The following is a 20,619-nucleotide window of genomic DNA, read 5'->3' as shown; positions in this document are numbered from 1 at the left end:
TATCCTCTGGATAGGTCATCAGTAGCTGATAGATAGGGTTCCCCTTCCTCAGCTGATCGTGTGGCCCGCTGTCAGTACAACAAAGCTAGACATCATCTTCAGGGGACAGGGAACTGAGAGCGCTGACTTCACTCTCATTGAAGTCTGGTTGTTATTATAGGAATAATATCTTTATTGGCTAACCAGAACAATAAATGTATTACTCCTATACTAATTTTCTCTTTTTTAACACAAAAATATTTATCAACACATAGATTTTTTTGGCTAATATGGTACTATGCTAATTTTTGCGATACATTGTTTCAATTGAACAACTGAAGTCACAACCATGATTTTACCTTGGACAGTATCACCACATGGCTCGAGTCTTATGCCTTACACAATGGACAAACATCATTTAAAACTGCTCAATAACGGCCCAATTACAGCATTGAGTTACAAAATGTAAGTGGAGTGGTTAATTGATGGTTTTATTTCTTTAATTGGCAATTTAGGGCCCTTTTACAAGGAATGATTATAATTATCATTTAGATTCTTCTTGGATTGTGAAAATTTGAATGATACCATTCAGTGTAAATGCTGCCAGCAACTGAACAACCACCAATAATTTGTTTGCTTATCCTCCCTGTTCAGTTTTGTCAGGGAAGGCATAAAAATCAGCCTGTGTAAACAGACAGTTGTGCATTAGAGATGAGCGAACGTACTCGGTAAAGCACTACTCGTCCGAGTAATGTGCTTTGTCCGAGTACCTCCCCGCTTGTCCTGAAAGATTCGGGGAGCGCCGCGGAGCGGGGAGCTGCAGGGGAGAGCGGGGAGGAACGGAGGGGAGATCTTTCTCTCCCTCTCTCCCGCCCGCTCTCCCCTGCTCCCCGCCGCAACTCACCTGTCAGCAGCGGCGCTCCCCGAATCTTTCAGGATGAGCACAGCGATACTCGGATAAAGCACATTACTCGGACGAGTAGTGCTTTACCGAGTACGTTCGCTCATCTCTATTGTGCATCTATGAATGACTGCCTGTTTACTGTGAATGTAGGCACATGGCTAGAAGAGATCTCTAGCATGCTCCATTCACCGAGTGATAACTGCTTCTGTGTGAAGGCACAGCAGAGATAATCGCTAGGATGGTTCTTGGGCGTTTAAGCACCCAACAATCATCCCTTGTAAAAGGACCCTTACGGCCCATTTACATGTAACGATTATCGCTCAAAATTCATTCAAACAACTGAAAATGAGTGATAATCTTTACATGTAAACTCAGGCATCATGCACGTTTCCTCTGAACAGTGAGTTTAAGGTGAACTTAAAATTCATTGTTCAGCAGCAGAGAGATAAGGCCCATTTAGACACAGAGATTATCGCTCAAAATTCGCTCAAAAGCCGTCTTTTGAGTGATAATCGTTGTGTCTCAATGTACCCATCTGTCACTGTTCAGCCGAACGGCATTTTTCAGTTTTGCTTGAGAACCCTCATTCAGCAGAACAGCTGATAAGCAAGACCACACGCTGTGTTATTCCTGCAGAGAGCTGATTACAGCTGATAGCATTGTTACAGGTGTTCTCAGCCCCACTGGCAGAACAGCTGATTAGCAGGATGGCAGGCTGTGTCTGCTGTCCAAAGTGCTGAATTCTCCGATGGGGGGCCTATGGCTGAACAATGGAGCTAGTTACAGACCTCAGACCTCCTGCTGAGTTCTGTAACAGCTGACAGAAGCTGATTTGCATGCAAATGAAGCTAAGAAAGTACCAATAAATATTAGTGCCTGTTAGTACTTTATGCAAAAGGATCGCTGATCTTTCAATCTTTTGAAGATATCTGTGTGTGTAAATTAGGTCTCTCCATAGACCTCATGCTGTGTTCTCCACGGGAGTCAGGAGATTACATTGTAACCTGCTGGCACCCCCGGAGAGAACAATGCAGCTGTGTATGTGATTAATCACATGCTGGGATCTGCAAACAGCTCCCGGAGACCCTTTGACAGGCAAATGAAGATGATAAAGTGTTAATGGGCATCAGTGGCCATTAACACTTTATCCAAAAAGATTGTTAAAACTTTCAATACTTTGAAAGATTATCTTTGCATGTAAATGAGCCTTTAGTTGTTTGTTGATTATCATATTATCACTACTCTCCATGCTCTGTCTTCCAGGTGAGCTTGTGCTTAGATACAGCCACCAGTCTGAAAAAGTGCAGCTGCAGTGTAAAAAACTGTGGACGAAGAGAGCAGCACAAGGCTCTGATTAGATTCAGACTGTCATTAGATAAGGCAGCTAAGCTGGTGTCACTGATCATAACTGAGCTTTAGAGGGTCAGAGCTTAAAAGCAACTAACAGAGAAAAATTAAATAGCAGGTAAGCACTACCCAATGTACAGACTCTTTATAAGTTAACATTTGAGATTTGCTGTTTCAGAGGCTGTGAAAGCTGTTATTATGAAACACAACTGCTGTGTGTAACGTAGTTTACTGTACATAAGACATTCTGTGCTGTTGATGTACTAATTCACTAGCGCTTGAGGGATAATCCAATGCCGCATATAAAAAGACCAAAAATCTGCATAGCAGAGAATATGTTTTAAGTACAAATAAAGCTGACTGCCATTATTATCATTAAACAATGACTCACTACTTGTGTTACTGAAAATGACTCACAAATTCTGAGAAAAAAACCTTTCTTTCCCCTATCGGTGCTATCGTGCCATTGTATCAGACTGCAAAAATTCTAATTACACAAGGGGAATGTATTGGCCTGGTTATTATAAAACAATAGAGAGAGAATCATTCTAGCATTCCAGAAGCTCTCAAGCATGCACACATCTGACAGTATCTACTGAGCCATATCAGGCCCCACCATTATTTCACACTGTATACACTATTCTTTCACATTACACCTCTCCCCTGAAGTCACAGCAGCACTTAGAACCAAATAGATATATTCTGTGTAAAGTGACACCCACGAGATATCATTTAGTTTAACAGTCTTAAAGGGAATGGAAATCAGAAAATGATCTATTGTTTAAATCATCTTGTAATGTTAAATATTTATTTTTTTCTGATTTATTTTACTTCTCATGTCACTGTTTTTTATTTAAAGAAATCTCAAAATTTGCAATTTTTGCTCTGGCTACTAAGCCTCATAATAGGCTGACATTTCCTGTCATGCACAGCAGCCTCATGGACCATACAAACAATAGAATAGAGATAGTCATTGACTTCAAGTGTTCCAGGCATGTTTTGTGACTAGCGCAGAGTGGGGTAGGAGGTGAGATGTGACTAGCACCTGTTATGGATAGTGGATCTTTAGTTATCTATATATAGGTGGAATCCTGCTTGTGATGATACGGTGACTACTAAAAAGTTTTCTCTACAGCATAGGAAGTGACAGCTAATTATAAGGCTTAGTGACCAGAGTGAAAACTGTATGATTTTAGGAAACTTTTAATACACATAGTAACATGGAAAATAAAAACAGGAAAAAAACACCAAAAACACACACTTACATAAAGTAACATAAAAAGTTAATTTAAATAGTAGGTCATTTTCTGATGACACATTATTTTTAAGTACCGCTGTTGCAGAAAAGCGAGAAAACCAGATCAGCAGTTTTCACAAGGAGTTTGTATAACGAGGGAAAAAGAGTTAAAAATGTTGTCTGGGATTAGAAAGTTGGAAAGGCATTTGGTTTTCTAGAAACAGAACCATTTCTTATTAATAGGTTGTCTGGTATTGCAACTAAGCAGATTCATTTGAAGAGAGCTGAGCTACAATATCAGCAGTTGTACAGTACTGTTTAAAAGTTTTAAGCAGGTGAGGAAAAAATGTTGGAAAGTAAGAATTTTTATCAAAAATAGTAGGTGTCTTATAGGCTCCAAATGGATTCTGCAGCAGAACAACGACCCCAAATATAGAGCCACTGTCATTAAGAACGATCTTCAGTGGAAAGAAGAACAAGGAGTCCTGGAAGTAATTACATGGTCCTACAGAGTCCTGATGTCAACATTAAATCTGTCTGGGATTACATGAGAGACAGAAGGATCTGAACAAGCCGACATTCATTCAAAATCTGTCGTTAGTTCTTCAAAATGTTTTTGAACAACTTTCCACACCGAGTTCCTTGCAAAACTATGTACAAGTGTACCTAGAAGAACTGATGCTGTTTTAAAGGCAAAGTATGGTCACACCAAATATTGATTTGATTTACAGTTCTGTTTTGTCTCTCCGCACTTTGTTAATTGACAAAAATAAACTTGTCACAGTTCTATTTTTGAAAACATTCTTACTTTGTAGCATTTTTTCCACACCAGCCTAAAACCCTTGCACAGTACTGTATTACGGAACTTTCTGCAAATGAAAATCAGTTTTGTTAACAAGCACATGGATTTCTGCAAGCCCCATACAGATGAATGGGAGAGTCCCAGAAAGTTCTGCAACAAATCTGCCATTTGTGAATGCGTAAACCCTAAAGCTGGCTATAAGCGTAAAATAAATGGGGCACATCAATCATCCCCAACTTCATTGAGAACCTAGAAAGGCTCAGGCAAATAGGGTGATCTTGGGGGGAAGCAAAAGACTGGACACGGAAAAGTCCAACCTTTCCGATCACTGTTTGATCAGCAGATTGTCGGGATGTTCCTATAGACATAAGGTTATATTGTAAATGGATCCCATCCTACTTGAAACAATCAATCGGTTGATGGAAAGATTATGTCTGTTCTTAAGTCATTCCACAGATTATCAACACAGGTAACAAAATCTCAGTGTTCGGGCAGCATTGCAAAATACAATACCAATGTTGCGGGTGATTGCAACCAGAAAATGGGTCAATTTATGGTTTTGCAGCCCTTACTTGTAGGATACATTGTTAGGCCTCATTCACACAGGCGTTACGATTTTCAGCCACCTGCATTGCAGCCGAATATCGCATGAACGAGAAAAGCTGTGACCAAGTCGCGGCTTAATCTTGCGTTTTCTTGCTCATTCACACGGCCAGGTGCAGTGTATAGACGCAACAGCCCGGAATTCCGTTGGCCAGGGGGAAGAGAGTTTAGCGATGACAAGCTATCTCCATCTCCCTTTGCTAGCTGATTGCGGAAATAGAAGCTCCCATAGAAGCCTATTGGAGCTGCTGGGAAAAGGAGGCAGAGGGAGGTGAGAGGGAGTTAAGTAGCATGAGCCGCTACTAATGTCCCTCCCCTTCCCCTTGCCAGCAGCTCTCATAGGCTTATATGGGAGCTGCTGGCTGATCGCGGCCAAAATATAGGGCAAGGCCTATCTTTTCTGGACACATATAGAATTGGCCGGCTGAACGAATGCCTTATAATCCAATGCTTCATTTTCGGTTGACGTTTTATGGTGGCAGAGTAGCCGCAATAAAACATTTGTGTGAATAAGGCCTTAGATGACTGCAAACAGATCAGTAAATGACTAAGTGAATTCTATCAAGCAGCTCCTGGGTGATTAGAGAGGCACCTCACTTTTCTGCAGCAGTGGATGTGATTAACATGATGTATACAAGTTGTGGTCTTACTTTTTAAATAGCCAATTAAACTTGTATAACCTTAACATTCTTAAGAAATCCATGTGGCAATAATTATAAACAATTGTTTCCAGCATGATGTGCGGTTCAGAGAACATAGTATACATAACTAACATAACTTTACCTTATCATACTAAAGTCTCATATACTAAAACTTATCCCCAAATACTTATGTCAGCACTTTAGTCTGTGTGGCCAGCAGCGGCCTGTTTCCTGTGATCATACAATTCCTTGTATATTTTTGCACGTGTCTCTGGAAGAGCCAGCATTTTCTTTATGTCCTTCACTTTGTCCAGCAGTGGCTTCAACTCTTTTTGAAATGCAATGTCTGTGATGGTATTTCTGTATTTCTGGCCTGGAGAGAAGAACATCATTATTTTACAGTGGACATATAGAAAAAGTGTGTGATAGAAGTAGTAACACTATTCACAACAACACACATTCTGGTTTTTGGCCACACATCTGTATTACAAAAAAAAGACAATTATGTTCATCAAAAATAAATTATTTTTCTTTCTTGATTAACGGGCATTGAGAAGATACTGCATAGTGTTACAATACATTGAAGGAAACCAGTAAAATAACAGATAGTGAATATATGTTCTCCAAGGAGTATCCAGCATTGAAATTAGCATAGCTTTTGAAGGGTTGCCATTGCCATTGCATCAGTAGTAATCTAGTAAGAACCTTCTGTTTGAAGTGACAAAGTCATGTATCTCCATGAAACCAGGATGACATGGCTACATCGTGTGGTAAGGCCTCTTAGTTGGCTGCTCACTGCCACTCAACAAGGCGTAGACAAAAGGCTTCCATTCTTCTTACACCTATACAATGTATTCATTGTAGTTCACCTCATGGGAATCTTGCAATTTCCCTTTTGCTTTGGCTTTTCTGCTATGCAAACAGGTTTAACAAGAAAAGTCATTTAATGTATCCACCTATGTAGATGATGCAATAAAAGAATATTGTCCTTCAACTCCCATGAAAAATGCACCTGAGTAGCAAACTAGGCGTCTCTTGAATGGGACAGTCCAGTTCAAGTTTATATTTATGTGTGGAGACTGTTCATTGCTTAATGTAATTCTCAATTTTCTCATTATTGCCAGGCTCCATTAAGATCCCATCAGTCTGTTTGGTTTTGGCCTGTGTCTCCTCTATATACTGCTGTACAGCTTTGAGTACTGCATTTTCCACCAGCCTTTTACTCAAGCTCACCAGCTCTGCTTCATCAGGTTCTCTTCCATTCTTATGACCTACACACCATGACAAAGAAAAGTTCCTAATAAGTAAGGAAATAGAATACCAGATATCATGCCACATTGCAGTGTTCTATATAATAACAGTTATTGCATTTTAGGAAATTTACACATTTATTGAGATTACAAAAACAAGCAGAGAATAACTAAGGTCAAATATTACGACAAAATAAAGGTCATTGCATCATGTACCCTGTTTCACCAAAAATAAGACATACCCTGAAAATAAGCCCTAGTCTTATTTTATTAGGATTTTCGGGGGTGCTTGAAATATAAGCCCTACCCCCAAAATAAGCCCTAGCTGCATTACATAAAAAAAAGAATACATTAGCTAGCAGGCTATGTCTAGGTCCTTTACACTGCTCTCTGGAGCTCTGACGCGCTTCTTGCAGTCCTCGGCCGCCCGCAGAAGACCACTTCCTGGTTACGGGATTCATAAATCCCACCTCCAGGAAGCAATGGCTCTGATTGCTTCTCGAGCGCTGTTCAGAAAATCAATGCAGCGCTTGATGAACCAATGTGATGGCTGTGATTTGTTCATCGAGTGCTGCATTGATTGACTGATCAGCGGTCGAAGAACTAATCACAGCCATGGCGTTGTGAAGGCAGGATTTATCAATTGGCCAATCAATGCCGCAGCTCACCCGATTCATAAATCCTGCCTGTGCAAAGCGATGGCTGTGATTGGTTCTTCGACCGTTACTCAGCCAATCAATGCAGCATTTTATGAACCAATCACAGCCATCACATTGGTTCATCAAGAGCCGCACTGTTTGGCTCAGCAGCACTCAAAAAACGATCAGAGCCATCGCTTCCTGGAGGTGGGATTTTTTAAATTCCGTAACCAGGAAGTGATCTTCTGTGCACGGCCGAGGACTGCAAAAAGTGCATCGGAGCCCTGGAAGGAACCTGAACACAGTCTGCTGGGTAAGTATAATAAGCCATCCGCCGGAAATAAGACCTAGTGCCTCTTTTGGGGCAAAAATTGATACAAGACAGGATCTTATTTTGGGGGAAACACGGTAGTATACAGTGTAGTATTAAGGAGCTAAAGTAAGCAGTTCATATAGAAAAATCTATCAATGCCTCTGTATTAGTAAATGTTTTCAGACTTTCATCTAATTACAAAGTGCTGCCTCTTTAGTATAGAGCACTATCCCTCCGTACCCACCCCACACACACACACACATACTTCTAAAAATCTTGGCTTCCTGATGCCACCACTACAAGGCTGCCCTGTATACCACTGAATTAGACTCCTAATAACCTGAATGGTTCGAGCTACACATATATCAGCCTTCAGGTGGGGCAAAAGGGAGCCAATGTGTTCAACATATGTGAGGGTACAGGAGTACAGCATATCCCACAGAAATGGAACAGTGTAGCCTTATCAAATATTAGAAAAATGGTTTAAGTCATATATACTGCTAGTTTGATAATAGTAGGTATACTTTACATTTCAGTCCGTACATGTACGGTACTGTGCAAAAGTTTTAGTCAGCTGTGGAAAAAATGCTGCAAAGTAAGAACAGAAGTGTTTATTTTTTGTCAATTAAAAAAATGGCAAAGTGAATGGTCAAAAATAATTAATGAAATCAATATTTGGTGTGACCACCCTTTGCCTTTAAAGAAGCATCAGTTCTTCAAGTACAAAGTTTTTCAAGGAACTTGGCAGGGAGGCTTTTTCAAACATCTTGGAGAACTAACCACAGATCTTCTGTGGATGTAGTCTTGTTCAGGTCCTTCTGTCTCTTCATGTAATCCCAGACAGACATGATGATGATAAGATCAGGGCTCTGTGGGGCTATATCATTACTTCCAGAAATCCTTGTTCTTCTTCATGCTGAAGATAGTTGTTACATTGGCTGTATGTTTGGGGTTGTTGCCCTGCTGTAGAATACATTTGGAGCCAATTGGACGCCTTCTACTTTTGAAAATATTCTTACTTTGCAACATTTTTCCCTACCTGCCTAAAACGTTTACACAGTACTATAGCGCCTTTAAAAAAGAACTGCAGTTTTTTTTTTCCTTTTTGAGAAATCCATCACAGTATTACTGACTTCTATTCATTCAAAAGTCACAGAGTATTGTCAGATTGTCAGAGTGCTGACCATGTGACCAGGAAAAGGAAGAAAAGTGCAGAATACCCAGCCGGGAAAAATGAGCTACAGAACTGGATTCTCCACAGCCGACATCATTGATACTGGGATGGATTTCTCAAAGCAAATACAACCTGCAGTACTTAAAGTGGTTTTCCAGGGAGAATACTATTGATGACCTATGTAAGGAAATCCATGCGAGCCTTGTCAGCAGTTACAAGCGGCGGCCACTACACAGAGGACGGCGTGGAGACTTCCGCTGCTTCCGGTCCGTCCTCTGTGAATTTGCGGCGCTGACAGCATGCGCCTACTCACCCGATCGGTCAGGGTCCCGAGCGACAGACCCCGTCATCAATAGTATTCTCCCTGGAAAACCCCTTTAAATAAATACCTAATCCAGTGTCTTACCTTTCTATTCATGTATTTTTTAACAGACCACAATAAACATATATTTCGATCAGTTTAACTGTAGAAATTTTGTACTGCTAGTAAATGTAATCTTCCTTTACTAAATTCAAGCTTGTACCGCTGTCCTCAGCAATGAGATACTGAAGCAGATGTCAAGTCAATTTAGATAGCAGCCTGTGATGTTTTCATCATGTATTCTAGAGCATGAACAGTCAGCTGCTAAAGTTCTGAGGTCATTCATTTGAGGGTCACATGTCCGCACGCCTAGCTGTCCAATGATTTTTCCATTGACTTAACCAATGCAGAATTAGATTAATAGCCGTGCAGAGCAGTAAATGCCAGAAAGAGGCCTGGCAGATTGATAAATAATAGAATGGTATGTCTGTGTGAGTTTAGCATCTGAGCAAACTGACCCAAAGCCTCTGAAAACGTGAACAATTACATGCAATTTTGTAGCTGCAAAGGTGTCAATGTTTTTTGAAGAATAAATTTAAACAACCAAAAGCAGTAAATAATGTAGCGCAAATCTCTCTAAACACTCAGAAAAAAATCATGTAAAGTGTCAGGATTTGTTCTTATTGCATGCTACACACAGTAAGATAAGATAATGCAAATATAAAAGTCCAGACATGGTATTATTTAGGCTGCTTTCCCATGGCCGTGGAAATCGTGCAAGATTTGTGCAATGTGAGACGTACAAATCTTGCACGGATATAAACGCCATTCTTTTAAATGGGTTCTTATTAGAGATGAGCGAGTATACTCGCTAAGGCACATTGCTCGAGCGAGTAGTGCCTTAGCCGAGTATCTCCCCGCTCGTCTCTAAAGATTCGGGGGCTGGCGCCGGTGACAGGTGAGTTGCGGCGGGGAGCAGAGGGGAGCGGGGGGGAGAGAGGGAGAGAGAGAACTTCCCTCCGTTCCTCCCCGCCGCTCCTGGTCCCCGAATCTTTAGAGACGAGCGGGAAGATACTTGGCTAAGGCACTACTCACTCGAGTAATGCGCCTTAGCGAGTATACTCGCTCATCTCTAGTTCTTATAAATGAGCGATTTTTTTCACATTGCGATGCGGGAAAGAATTATGGCATGTCCTCTCTTTGTACGTTCCCTCGGAACGCTTTGCCCATTGTTTTCAATGAGATCGGAAAACACATTGCACGGCGTGTGATGTGCAAGCAAGTGTGAAGCGAGGATTCCCATTGAAAACAATGGAAAACACTTGCCAATCCTTTCAGCCATAAGGTTGCCAAGACAACAACATTTCTGAAAATTTTTTAGCCTATAACCTTTTGCGGGTCAGGATTATACTTTTTACAAAATGTCATGTCAATCGGTCGTACAGTTTGTGTGTGATGCTTCAACAGACAGACATTGACAAAAATATAGAAGATATAATCACACCATGTCCGTGCCTCTATATATCTATAATCACATTATGTCCGTGTCTATATACATATGAAGAGGCACAGACATGATGTAATTAATTTTCAGGATGACGTCTGAAAACCATATTCCCGGACCCTCCACTTCTGTGTTACAGGCAACCTCCTAACCTGAGGAACATTATATTCAGGAGTGCATTGCCCTCTGACATACAAAAAGGAACTTATCCCTGTAATGTAAGGAGCTGCAAGACCTGCTCACAAGTACGGACCGTGGACAGGATACAAATCCCCAACACACAGCACGACTATAAGATCCCTGGGACATTCACATGTTCCAAAAGGAGGATAGTAGAGATGAGCGAGCACGCTCCGATAAAGTAGCAGTTACTCGAGCGAGCATCACTCTTCTCGAGTAACTGCTTACTGGTCCGAGCGTGCTTGGGAGGGGGCGGCAGGGGTGAACGTCGGGGCTGCTGCCCGCTACTGTAGAACCCCTCTATTTTTGACAAATCCAATGTGTGTTGCATGCTGATCCTTATGGGTTTTGCTAGAAAATAATAGAGAAATGTAGCACATGCTTTACACTGTAGCATTAAGGTTAAAAGGTCTCATTTGTTTTCTCTGTAAGCTGTAAAGATTTATAAAAATAGAAAATACAAGAAAGAAGAAACAAGGTTTCTAGACTATGTCTTCCTTTACCGTATATGATGTGTAATTCTATTCTTCTCTGAATTCAGCTTCCAAATAACAGATGATGAATGGCAGAGAAGGTTGTGTGATTAAACAGTGTGCTGAGAGATCAAAGCAGAGCAAATGCTATGAGCATTATCTCTAACATCTGTACTGCGCAGTTAGTTTCACTGCAGAATTATGGAAAATGTCACTGACATAATTACCTTACCTAGTTCAAGTAATGAACATGATCCTAGACAGAAGGAAAGACACTTAGCGTGGGGTATATTTACCAAGCAAAAGACGCAAGCAATAAATAAATGGGTACATCAAACAGCAAATTCTTACACTTTTTACACCTAAAGGCCCACTTACACCAGCCGATGATCGATAAAAAAAAAAATTGCTAATCGACGATCGTTTTAACAATAATCGGTGCGTGTAAATGTGCGCCCATCGTGTGCTTTTCGGGCACTGCTAGCTGATCGTTAAATTCAGTTCAACCTAAAAACCGTTGTTCACTCTTATCAGAAGTTCTCTACGGGTAGTGCTGATTGCATTATTTCCCGTCGGAGAACAAATGAACTGAAAGCAGATAACAGCCCGAGTGCTCTTACCTGCTTTCAGCTAAAGGCTTCATTTGCACACTTAATTGCTATTAAGTAGCCGAGTAGCTACTTAATAGTTTATGCAAAATGATAACTCAAAACTGTCACTCAAACTGTTGATTGAGCGATCTTTGAGCGATCATCTGCTGGTGTAAATGGGCCTTAACTTTAGTTAAAAGGGTGTGGTTAAAAGGAGTAGAAAAGATGCACTCAATTTACTGAAGACATGTGCAGCATTTTGGTGTACATGTAAATTATTCTACACATGTACATCAGGCATGACACGTGGCGTATCAGTAATAGAGGGAAATAAACAGCTCATTGCACAATGGGTCTCATAACCGATCTGGACTTGAGGTAGAGGAAACCAATAATGAAGAAATCCAATGATATAGCTCAACAGCCAGACCTGATTAAAATTCCATGTTACTAAAACTGTATTAGGGTGGTTTCACACAACCCAGAATATTCCGAGATATGCTGAGTTTGGTGCAGATTTCGACAGTGGAATACTCTGCAGCATGTAACAGAATATTCCGGTATGTGTGAAAGCACCTTTAAAAGTCATATGATATTTACTCAAACTTTAATGTGTTTCAGATGTAATACACGACCTTAGTCATGGCTAAGGACATGTATTAGGTTTGAAATGCATTGGCATGGAATTTTAATCATGTCTTTCTATTGAGCTGGATCACTGTCATCCTTCATTGAAGGGGTTTTATCATACAAAAAAAAAAATCCTGTACTCATCACTTCCTCCCCAGGCAGACTCCTTACCACATCTTCTCCTCACTGATCTTCTCCAGTCCCATGGGTCACGTCACCTCCAGCCGGCCGGATCCTCTTCCTCTTGTTATGGAGCATGCATTGCTCAAATTCTTCTTCCTGCCCGGCAACGTACGGTACGTCACTGTGTTGTAGCCTTCACTGGCTAGGAAGGAATGTTGATCTATTACAGAGACAGCAGGCATGAGCAGTCTCTGCAATAGCTCGGAAACTCTCTGCTAGGCTGTGAGCTAGTGACGTAGCATACATTGCCGGGTAGTTAGAAGAATGCCTGTGAATGTACGTTTCATCACAGGAAGCAGAAGAATCAGCCAGCTTGAGGGGAGGTGCCCCAGGGACTACAGGAGACAGGAGAATAACGGGGAGGAGAAGATGCTGTAAGGAGACTGCCTGGGGAGGAATAGGTGAGTATGGAATTTTTTATTTAAATGACAGACCCATTTTAAGAATTGAGCATTTTCTGAAATTTGGCACAATTTGCATTATTGATTATTTGCTAAATTAAATGTAGTTTTTGCAGGAACATTGCATTGGAAAAACAACAAAAAGCAGATTTAAAAACAAATCCTGTTGCTTATATACGGTAGTCTCAAAATATTCTGCAGTGCAAAGATTGTAAGTATTTTCATCAGTCTAGGACCCACAATCTAATTTTCATATCTCACACACTAATGATAATTTCACAGGAAGTCAGCTTCTCTATTTTGTTGGTTTTTTCCCCAAATAGCAAAAACATGAGTACTCACAGGAAACTCAGAGGTAAACATACAAAATCCATGAAGCTGTTGTGCTTGGCTGGATTCAAACCGAAGACCTCACTACTACAAAAATTACAAAGCTAACTACTTAGCCACCATGCTGCCCATATTTAGAGCACTATTTACTAAAACTATATAGATTCTCCAGCTCAAAAAAAATATGATCTCGAATAGTGAATCATGAATTTCAATAGTCTAAGCCCTTAGAGCAATATTTATTGTAGGATTTTCTTTTCTGGATAGCCTCAATCACAGTTGTATCATCTCCAGTATTTCTACTTACTCGGCTGTATATTTTCTAACAAACAGGGCTGAGCTCTGCCATGACCATGTCCTTTTAGTTTCTGGTCCCTTAATAAGATTAGAAAATAGGATGATGCTTATGCCTGTGGCATGATAGTAGCAAAGCTATCTTTTAAAATACACGAACGGGCACAGAATCAGCTTAAAGAGATTATTCACATTATGCAAGATAAAGCAACATTGAATAGTCGATCTTAGGTTGCTCAAGCACAGACTGAGCAGAACGGTGTGTCACTCTGAAATTGCAACCTTGCTCTGAAACCAATTTACTTTGAACGGGTTACATGAAAATTGGTCTATAATGGGAGTTCCTGTTTCACTAGTATAAGGCCCCCTGTCCACGGCAGTTTACTGCCGGTGAATCACACCGGCCGACGCTTCCCATAGCATTGCTATGGAAAGCGCCAGCACCTGTTCACGAGCGGAGAATCATTGCAATTCTCCGCTTGCGGCGGGCAATTCGCAGCATGCTGCGTATTGCCCCAATTCTCCGCGGTCAGCAAACTATTAGATAGCGCTGACCGGTGAAGATTTGCTGGCGGCTCCTGCTCCTGGACAGCGGCTCCCGTGGCGGAGCTTCGCTGCGGGATACCGCATTGCCCGTGGACAGCCGGCCTAACTATGATTTCCTATCTGCCATAGACTATCCGATATGAGATATTGTATAGATTAGAAAGGCTACTTGTTACTCTTGACAAATGTACACAGGGGCTGACTGGCAAATATTACCCTTGGGAGCAGACACAGAACACTGGCCCATAAGCAGTGGCCCACCCTTGGGGTATGTTTGCACATGGTGGATTTGCAGTGGAAAAAAATCCATACAGTATTAGGGGTGGACTAGGCAGCCCTCAACATGTGCTGGAGGCACAGTCTAGGGGGACTAATGGCTTCTTGCCCCTGGTGTAGCTGGCCTCTGAACGTACACAGCTATTGACCTCTATGATGAGAGCATGACAGTTCAATTAAAGGGGTTTACCAGACACAGATACTATAGATGCCCTACTGCCATTGATATCACTGAAATCAATGGGGACATGATATGTAAGAGATTTCCTTACTCTTAATTCTCACTGACTGAACCCAAGGCTGTAAGTTTTTCAACACAGATTGCTCATGGGCAGAGCGAGCTGTAGGCGTTCAAGGGCCCTTGGGCAAATCGGTCTCAAGAGGCCCCCCTGCAGTGTGTCATGAGTGGCAGTAAAACTGTTGCTATTTAACATCCGTTATCACACAGTTAAAATAACGTGTTAACGTGATTGGATATCAATTATTGTGATAGGCACTGCTACATCAATCAAAAAACAGTATGTACAAAGTGCAATACCTATAATGCCATACATCACCCCACAAATACCGTATATAAAAAAATAATATATATATATAGGTATATATAAATAAAATGTCACAGTGTCAATTACTATAAATTGCTGAAAAAGAAAATATGAAAGAGAAGACAAGTAATACCCTGTTTCCTTTACCCATGCAACAATCAATAAATATAATGAATTGGCATGAAAATATGCATAGAATATAAAAATAAAGGATGTATAAACTCATATGCATCATGAAAACTGTGGTGAAGAATCCCGCATGTATTGCCACAGGTGGTTTCCTTGGGAAAGTGTTTGTATGTGCTAGCAATCCTCTTCTTTTTGTTCCACATAAACAACATAATGAACAAGAGTTGTGTGAAAGAGGAAATAGACAAAGGACCTGCCTGAGGATTATGATAATTGAGGACAATCTACACTCATTGCCAAAGAAAAAAATCAAGCACCTATTGTCGGAATGGAATGAAGCTTTATATGTGTGATTGTAACCTTGATATAAGAAAGTGATTACAATATCAGAGCAAAAGGAGAATTTATTGCAGAAAACTGAACACCTGAAGGTCTAGCACCATTTTGGGCTGTCTCTAGCTTGGATGCAAGATGTGATACGGGGGCACAGAGGCTTTAGTACCCCGTTGGTCAGCCTCTAGCTTGGATGTGAGATATGATATGGGTGGGCATAGAGGCTCTAGTACCCTGTTATGCAAGTTCCGCCTTCAGAAGGTTGCCGAGGTATACGCAAATGGTGAAGCATCCTGTGCCATGCTGTTTCTGTGACTCCCATAGAATTGCTACACTATTTCATTATGGAGACAACGTAGCTCCTATTGTTTACTTAACTCCCGTTTTTCCCTATAGGGGTCACGGCCACAGCCTGGCACAGGGTGCAAGGCTGCGTCTGTAACATCTGATTACCTCTCATAACCTGGATGCAGAAAAGGTCAGGTGACTTGAGGGTCCTGGCTGGGAATACACCTTTAAGAAGTGGTGGGGATGGTTTAATGTGCCTTATTGAGTTTCTCTTTAATAGAAGCCTAGCATTAGGATAAAAAGTCACGACATAACAACACTGAATACATTTTAGCTCCTAAATATTTCAAGATGAAGAGGATTTTTGCAAAATAATAGTCTAGTAGGATGTAATCAGCTGTATCTTAGTACGCTAGAGCAATGGATAGGCTCCCTAAGGGAAATCATACACTAGAAATTGCCATCAGAGGCAATGGTTGTACAAGAAATAAATCTGTGTTCTACATTAAAGGAGAAGCTTGTGATGTTGGTTATAAAAGGCGAATGTGTTCTACAAGCTGCCTTTTAACCATGTTTTCTATCCACATGTTTACAGACAAGGTTCTTTGTAAAGTACAGAAGCAGTGGTTGTCAGTACTGAATACCCAGACGGGCACTGGGATTTACTATTCATTAACATGAATAAATCACCCTAATGAAAGATAAATGATAGAAAGCAAACAGCACATGACCAGCAAATCAGATGCAGAAGGAACGGTTCCGAGTGCATCTTATAGGTTGCCTAGATTTTCAGGTATTTACAGTATTCACAAATTCTTGTATACATGTGCCTAAGGGTGCACTCTTAAAATACTACTTTTATATGTGAAAAACTCATTTCATGGTTTTATAGACATTCTCTATGAGGTTGACCCTTAATCGAACTGAATGGAGTTTGCATCCCCAGTGCTACTATATTCAGTAAGGCCTGCAACGGAATCCGACCCTGTGCCAAGCCAACATCCGCGCGTACCGGACATTTCTTCCTTCTTTATTGTACTGCTGATGGTCCACACGGCAAGCTGTCAGACATGCACAGTACAGTTTTTCTTTCTTTAGCCCCCTGCTCTCCCCACGTTATCGCTTAGCGACGACACCGATACCCGTGACCTTTCTGCAATGTCATTGTGGGAAGGCCGTGGCTCAGATGGCTTTCATTGACTTTAATAGAAGCCGTCCATGTGGAATGCGCACAGAATTAGAGCATACTGCGATTTTTTCTAAGCAAGCGGAAAATCGCAATTGATTTCCACTTGTGTAGAGGAAAACGCGTTTTATCATAGCATGCTATAGGCGATACTTGCTGCAGAATCTGGAGGCAGACGCCCGCTCCGGATTCCGCAATGCAAATCCACTGGTGTCCAGCCGGCGTAAGGCTTTCTTCAAATCTTCCTTAAAGTATTTTGTTATTTGGCATGGTCTTCGGAGTCAAACAACGAAAATGACAGAAGTGACAAGTCTTGCACGTCACTGTCAAGAACAGTATTCAACGTACCCCATTGCATATTGTGGGATCCATCGGATTTCAGTCATCTTGTCCGCAATTTTATCAGACAAAATAGTGCAGCATGACATGCTATTCTGTTTGAGATTCTGTACAGGATTTGCACTAGAAGCCTTGAACAGAGCCTGCAATGCAAATGTGAGCCTAAGGCCTTAGTCAGACGAGCGTTCTTTCGCGCGATTTGCGCATGCGCATGCGATTTGCGCATATATAGAACCAATGGTTCGCTATGGTATCGGTCACATGTCCGCTTTTTATGCGCATATGCGAAAAATTATAGGACACGACGATTCGCAGATCGTGCCTATCTGCGTTCTGCGTTTTATGTGCGCACCAAAATCATTTTTTTCGCCGGTCAGACGAAGTTTCATGCGCATTTTGATGCGCACGGCGATTTTTCTCCGGTCAGACGGGCGTTTTGCAGCGACGATAAACGCGGCTAGGTGCAGATTTTTCCCGCAATTTTTCGCCGCCGGTCACGCGATTTGCGCATGCGACATGCGATGCGCAAATCGCGCGAAAAAACGCCCGTCTGAGACCGGCCTAAAACATGTAGCACTATGCTGCACATATGAACACTTGAATCATTATACTAATAAGCTATCAAATAAAGCACCATACACATTTAAATATTATGAAGGGTGCAGCTAAATAACAGTGCGAAGAATGACCATGGACTATTTATACACAGCTCTTCAAACACTGATGCACTGCTGCATACTAAAAGAAATTACATAGGAGCCAATGGCTCCTAAGCTGTAAAGTCTAGTCGCCAAATGAAACATTTAGTTGCCGATCCCAGGACAGTGAGTGCAATATATATATAAATATGCAAGTTCAGGAAAATGATTCAGTGGAATTAGGAACAATAGTCATAATGCAAAAGTGTCAGCTATTTTGAATACACAAAACACCCAGGAAAAACCAATGTGGGGGTCCCTTTGTTGTCTCATCTCCCTACTGACACAGCTAGATAGATAAACCATGATTTCACAGGACTTAAGGCTGGAATTTGTTAAATCAAGATTTTTCTATTTTTTGAAACCATTTTGGGGTGTTTGTGTGGATGTAGATGATGTGAGGCATAAAGCTTGCTGTAGATGCTATGGTGATAACGAGTGCTTGTAGTGGTACATAATGCAGCGCAACGGGACAGGAAACACGTCAATTGTATGCTGGGTATATTCTTAATAAAAAGAGAGGTTGAGCTTAGAAATATGTCTTGCGCCTCTGTAAGACAATGCATTATGCCTACAACCACTTTTTTCTATATTTATTCTGTTTTTCTTGCAAAGAGATTAGCTTCTGCAGCAAAAATCACAGGATTGCAAGTGTGATATTGGTCCAAGTTTTTCTGGCCAATATCGCACTCGCCTGTGTGAGTGTACCCTTATTATAATTGATGCCAAAAACTGATTATATATTTGTATTCCTTCAAGGAGCAAGACTTAAATTCATATTACGCTTTAAAGAGAGTAAGACACTCTGGAAGGTTTAACAATAAGAATTTATTCAAACCAAATGATAATTGCATAGTGGTGAATAATTGCCCTACATTTGTAAACTATTGGATCTACAAAGGATAATATCTATATACAAATGATAATGGCTATATACAAAGCATAAAGGTTGCAGACGTCACATAACAAAGTATAAAGATAGCAAGTTGTAGTACATCATTAGCTGCACATTATCACCAAAGGTTCCCCTCTCTTCTAGGGGTTCAAGAGATGGACATCCTCATTCTGTGTCTGAAGCATCCGTACTACCCAGAGCTTCTCATCGTTCCATCAGAGATTCCAAGACTACTCCCACTAAAGTGAGAAAATGGGACCTTTTTATGCCCATACAAATGTTCATAGGTCAGCATTCCAAATTCTACGAAACAGAAAGATGCTAGCACATTCCTGTTTGAAGTGGACATCAAACAGCTGCATATGGTCATAAATATTGACTCCTCTTTGTCTGCATACAAACTAAAGGCCCATTTAGACTCAATGATTATCCCTCAAGATTCGCTTGAAGGGAATCTTTTGAGTGATAATCATTGTGTGCATTTACGCACTACGAAAACTGGTATTCAGCTAAGTGCTCAGAGCGGGGTATACAGAAAACAGCTGGAGCGCTGTCTTCTGCATACTTCTGCTGTGTTCACGGAGAGCTCAGCTGGTATACAGCTGAGCGCTCCAAGTGGGGTACGCAGAACAAAGCTGGAGCGCTGTCTACTGCATACTCCTGCTTTTTTCATGGAGCGCTCAGCTGGTATACAGCTGAGAGCTCAGAGCACGTTATACAGAACACAGCTGGAGCGCTGTTTTCTGCATACTCCTGCTGTGTTCTCCGAGCGGGATACCAGCCGAAACAACAGTATTAGCGGAATCCCGCTGCAGAACTCAGTGTGGTCCTGTTATGACTTATCATTGTCTGTCAGCTAGCTGAAAAACAACAATGCGCGAATCGTGCACGAACAGAGCACGATGGCCGTACGTTTAGACACAACGATTATTGCTCAAAGGACGGCTTTTGACCAAATCTTGAGCAATAATCGTTGTGTCTAAATGGGCCTTTAATTACACCTCTTCCTAGACCAAGATCTAATCTTAAATGTCCATCACCCTGTGTCCAAGTAAAACGGATTTGCACATCAAAAGAGGGGACATCTCTTATTTGCACATGGAACTGGTTTAGCCACCTACTCAGTATATTATGGTCAAAGGCTCAAAATTGTAATTAAAATGGATGACTGAAATCTAAATAATCTTACATTCAGTGTTTTCCTAACAATATATCATGGCACAAATCATTGTGAGCTCATAGCAGACATAGATTAGATTGGATTGCCAAAAAATGTGTTAAATGTCTTATTATATCTGACTCATCTTACTGCAGTGCACTTTATATTAAGTCAAGTGTGGGAAACTCAGAGTCTAATTAATCTGTGCAATTATCAAGTAATTGCCCGGCTATAAGTATATATGGTATGGTTGTGTGACAAAAATTGTTCACTTTGTTCAATTATGTTCGATGTTTGCTACATTTCTGAGTTCTTGAATTGCAGATATGTATAGTTCTCCAGTAACCATGTAAAAGCTTAGGAAAGATGGATGGAAAGCACTATGTCAGCTGTAATGGTGGCCATATTGGAAATCACCCAGTTTTCCTTGGCAGACAATTGCATATAATTT

General features: G+C 41.1%; 1 protein-coding gene across 2 annotated transcripts in view; it reads right to left on the bottom strand.

Annotated features, from left to right (window-relative positions):
- Nucleotides 1–986: 986 nt before the first annotated feature.
- Nucleotides 987–20,619, bottom strand: part of AKAP7 (A-kinase anchoring protein 7) — a 131,876-nt gene continuing 112,243 nt past the window's right edge. Inside the window, exon 8 of one of the 2 annotated variants that reach the window (XM_066605559.1) lies at nt 987–5,886. In XM_066605559.1, the coding sequence (XP_066461656.1) occupies nt 5,714–5,886 (173 nt within the window). In that variant the 3' untranslated portion in view covers nt 987–5,713. Of the gene's footprint in view, nt 5,887–5,907; nt 6,785–20,619 lie in introns of those variants that run through there. The other variant, XM_066605558.1, reaches the window with a different exon arrangement.

This window comes from Eleutherodactylus coqui, chromosome 1 (assembly GCF_035609145.1).
Source record: "Eleutherodactylus coqui strain aEleCoq1 chromosome 1, aEleCoq1.hap1, whole genome shotgun sequence".
Classification (NCBI taxonomy): Eukaryota; Metazoa; Chordata; class Amphibia; order Anura; family Eleutherodactylidae; genus Eleutherodactylus; species Eleutherodactylus coqui.
Note: the sequence above shows the minus strand (reverse complement) of the source record. Positions and strands in the feature narration are given on the sequence as shown.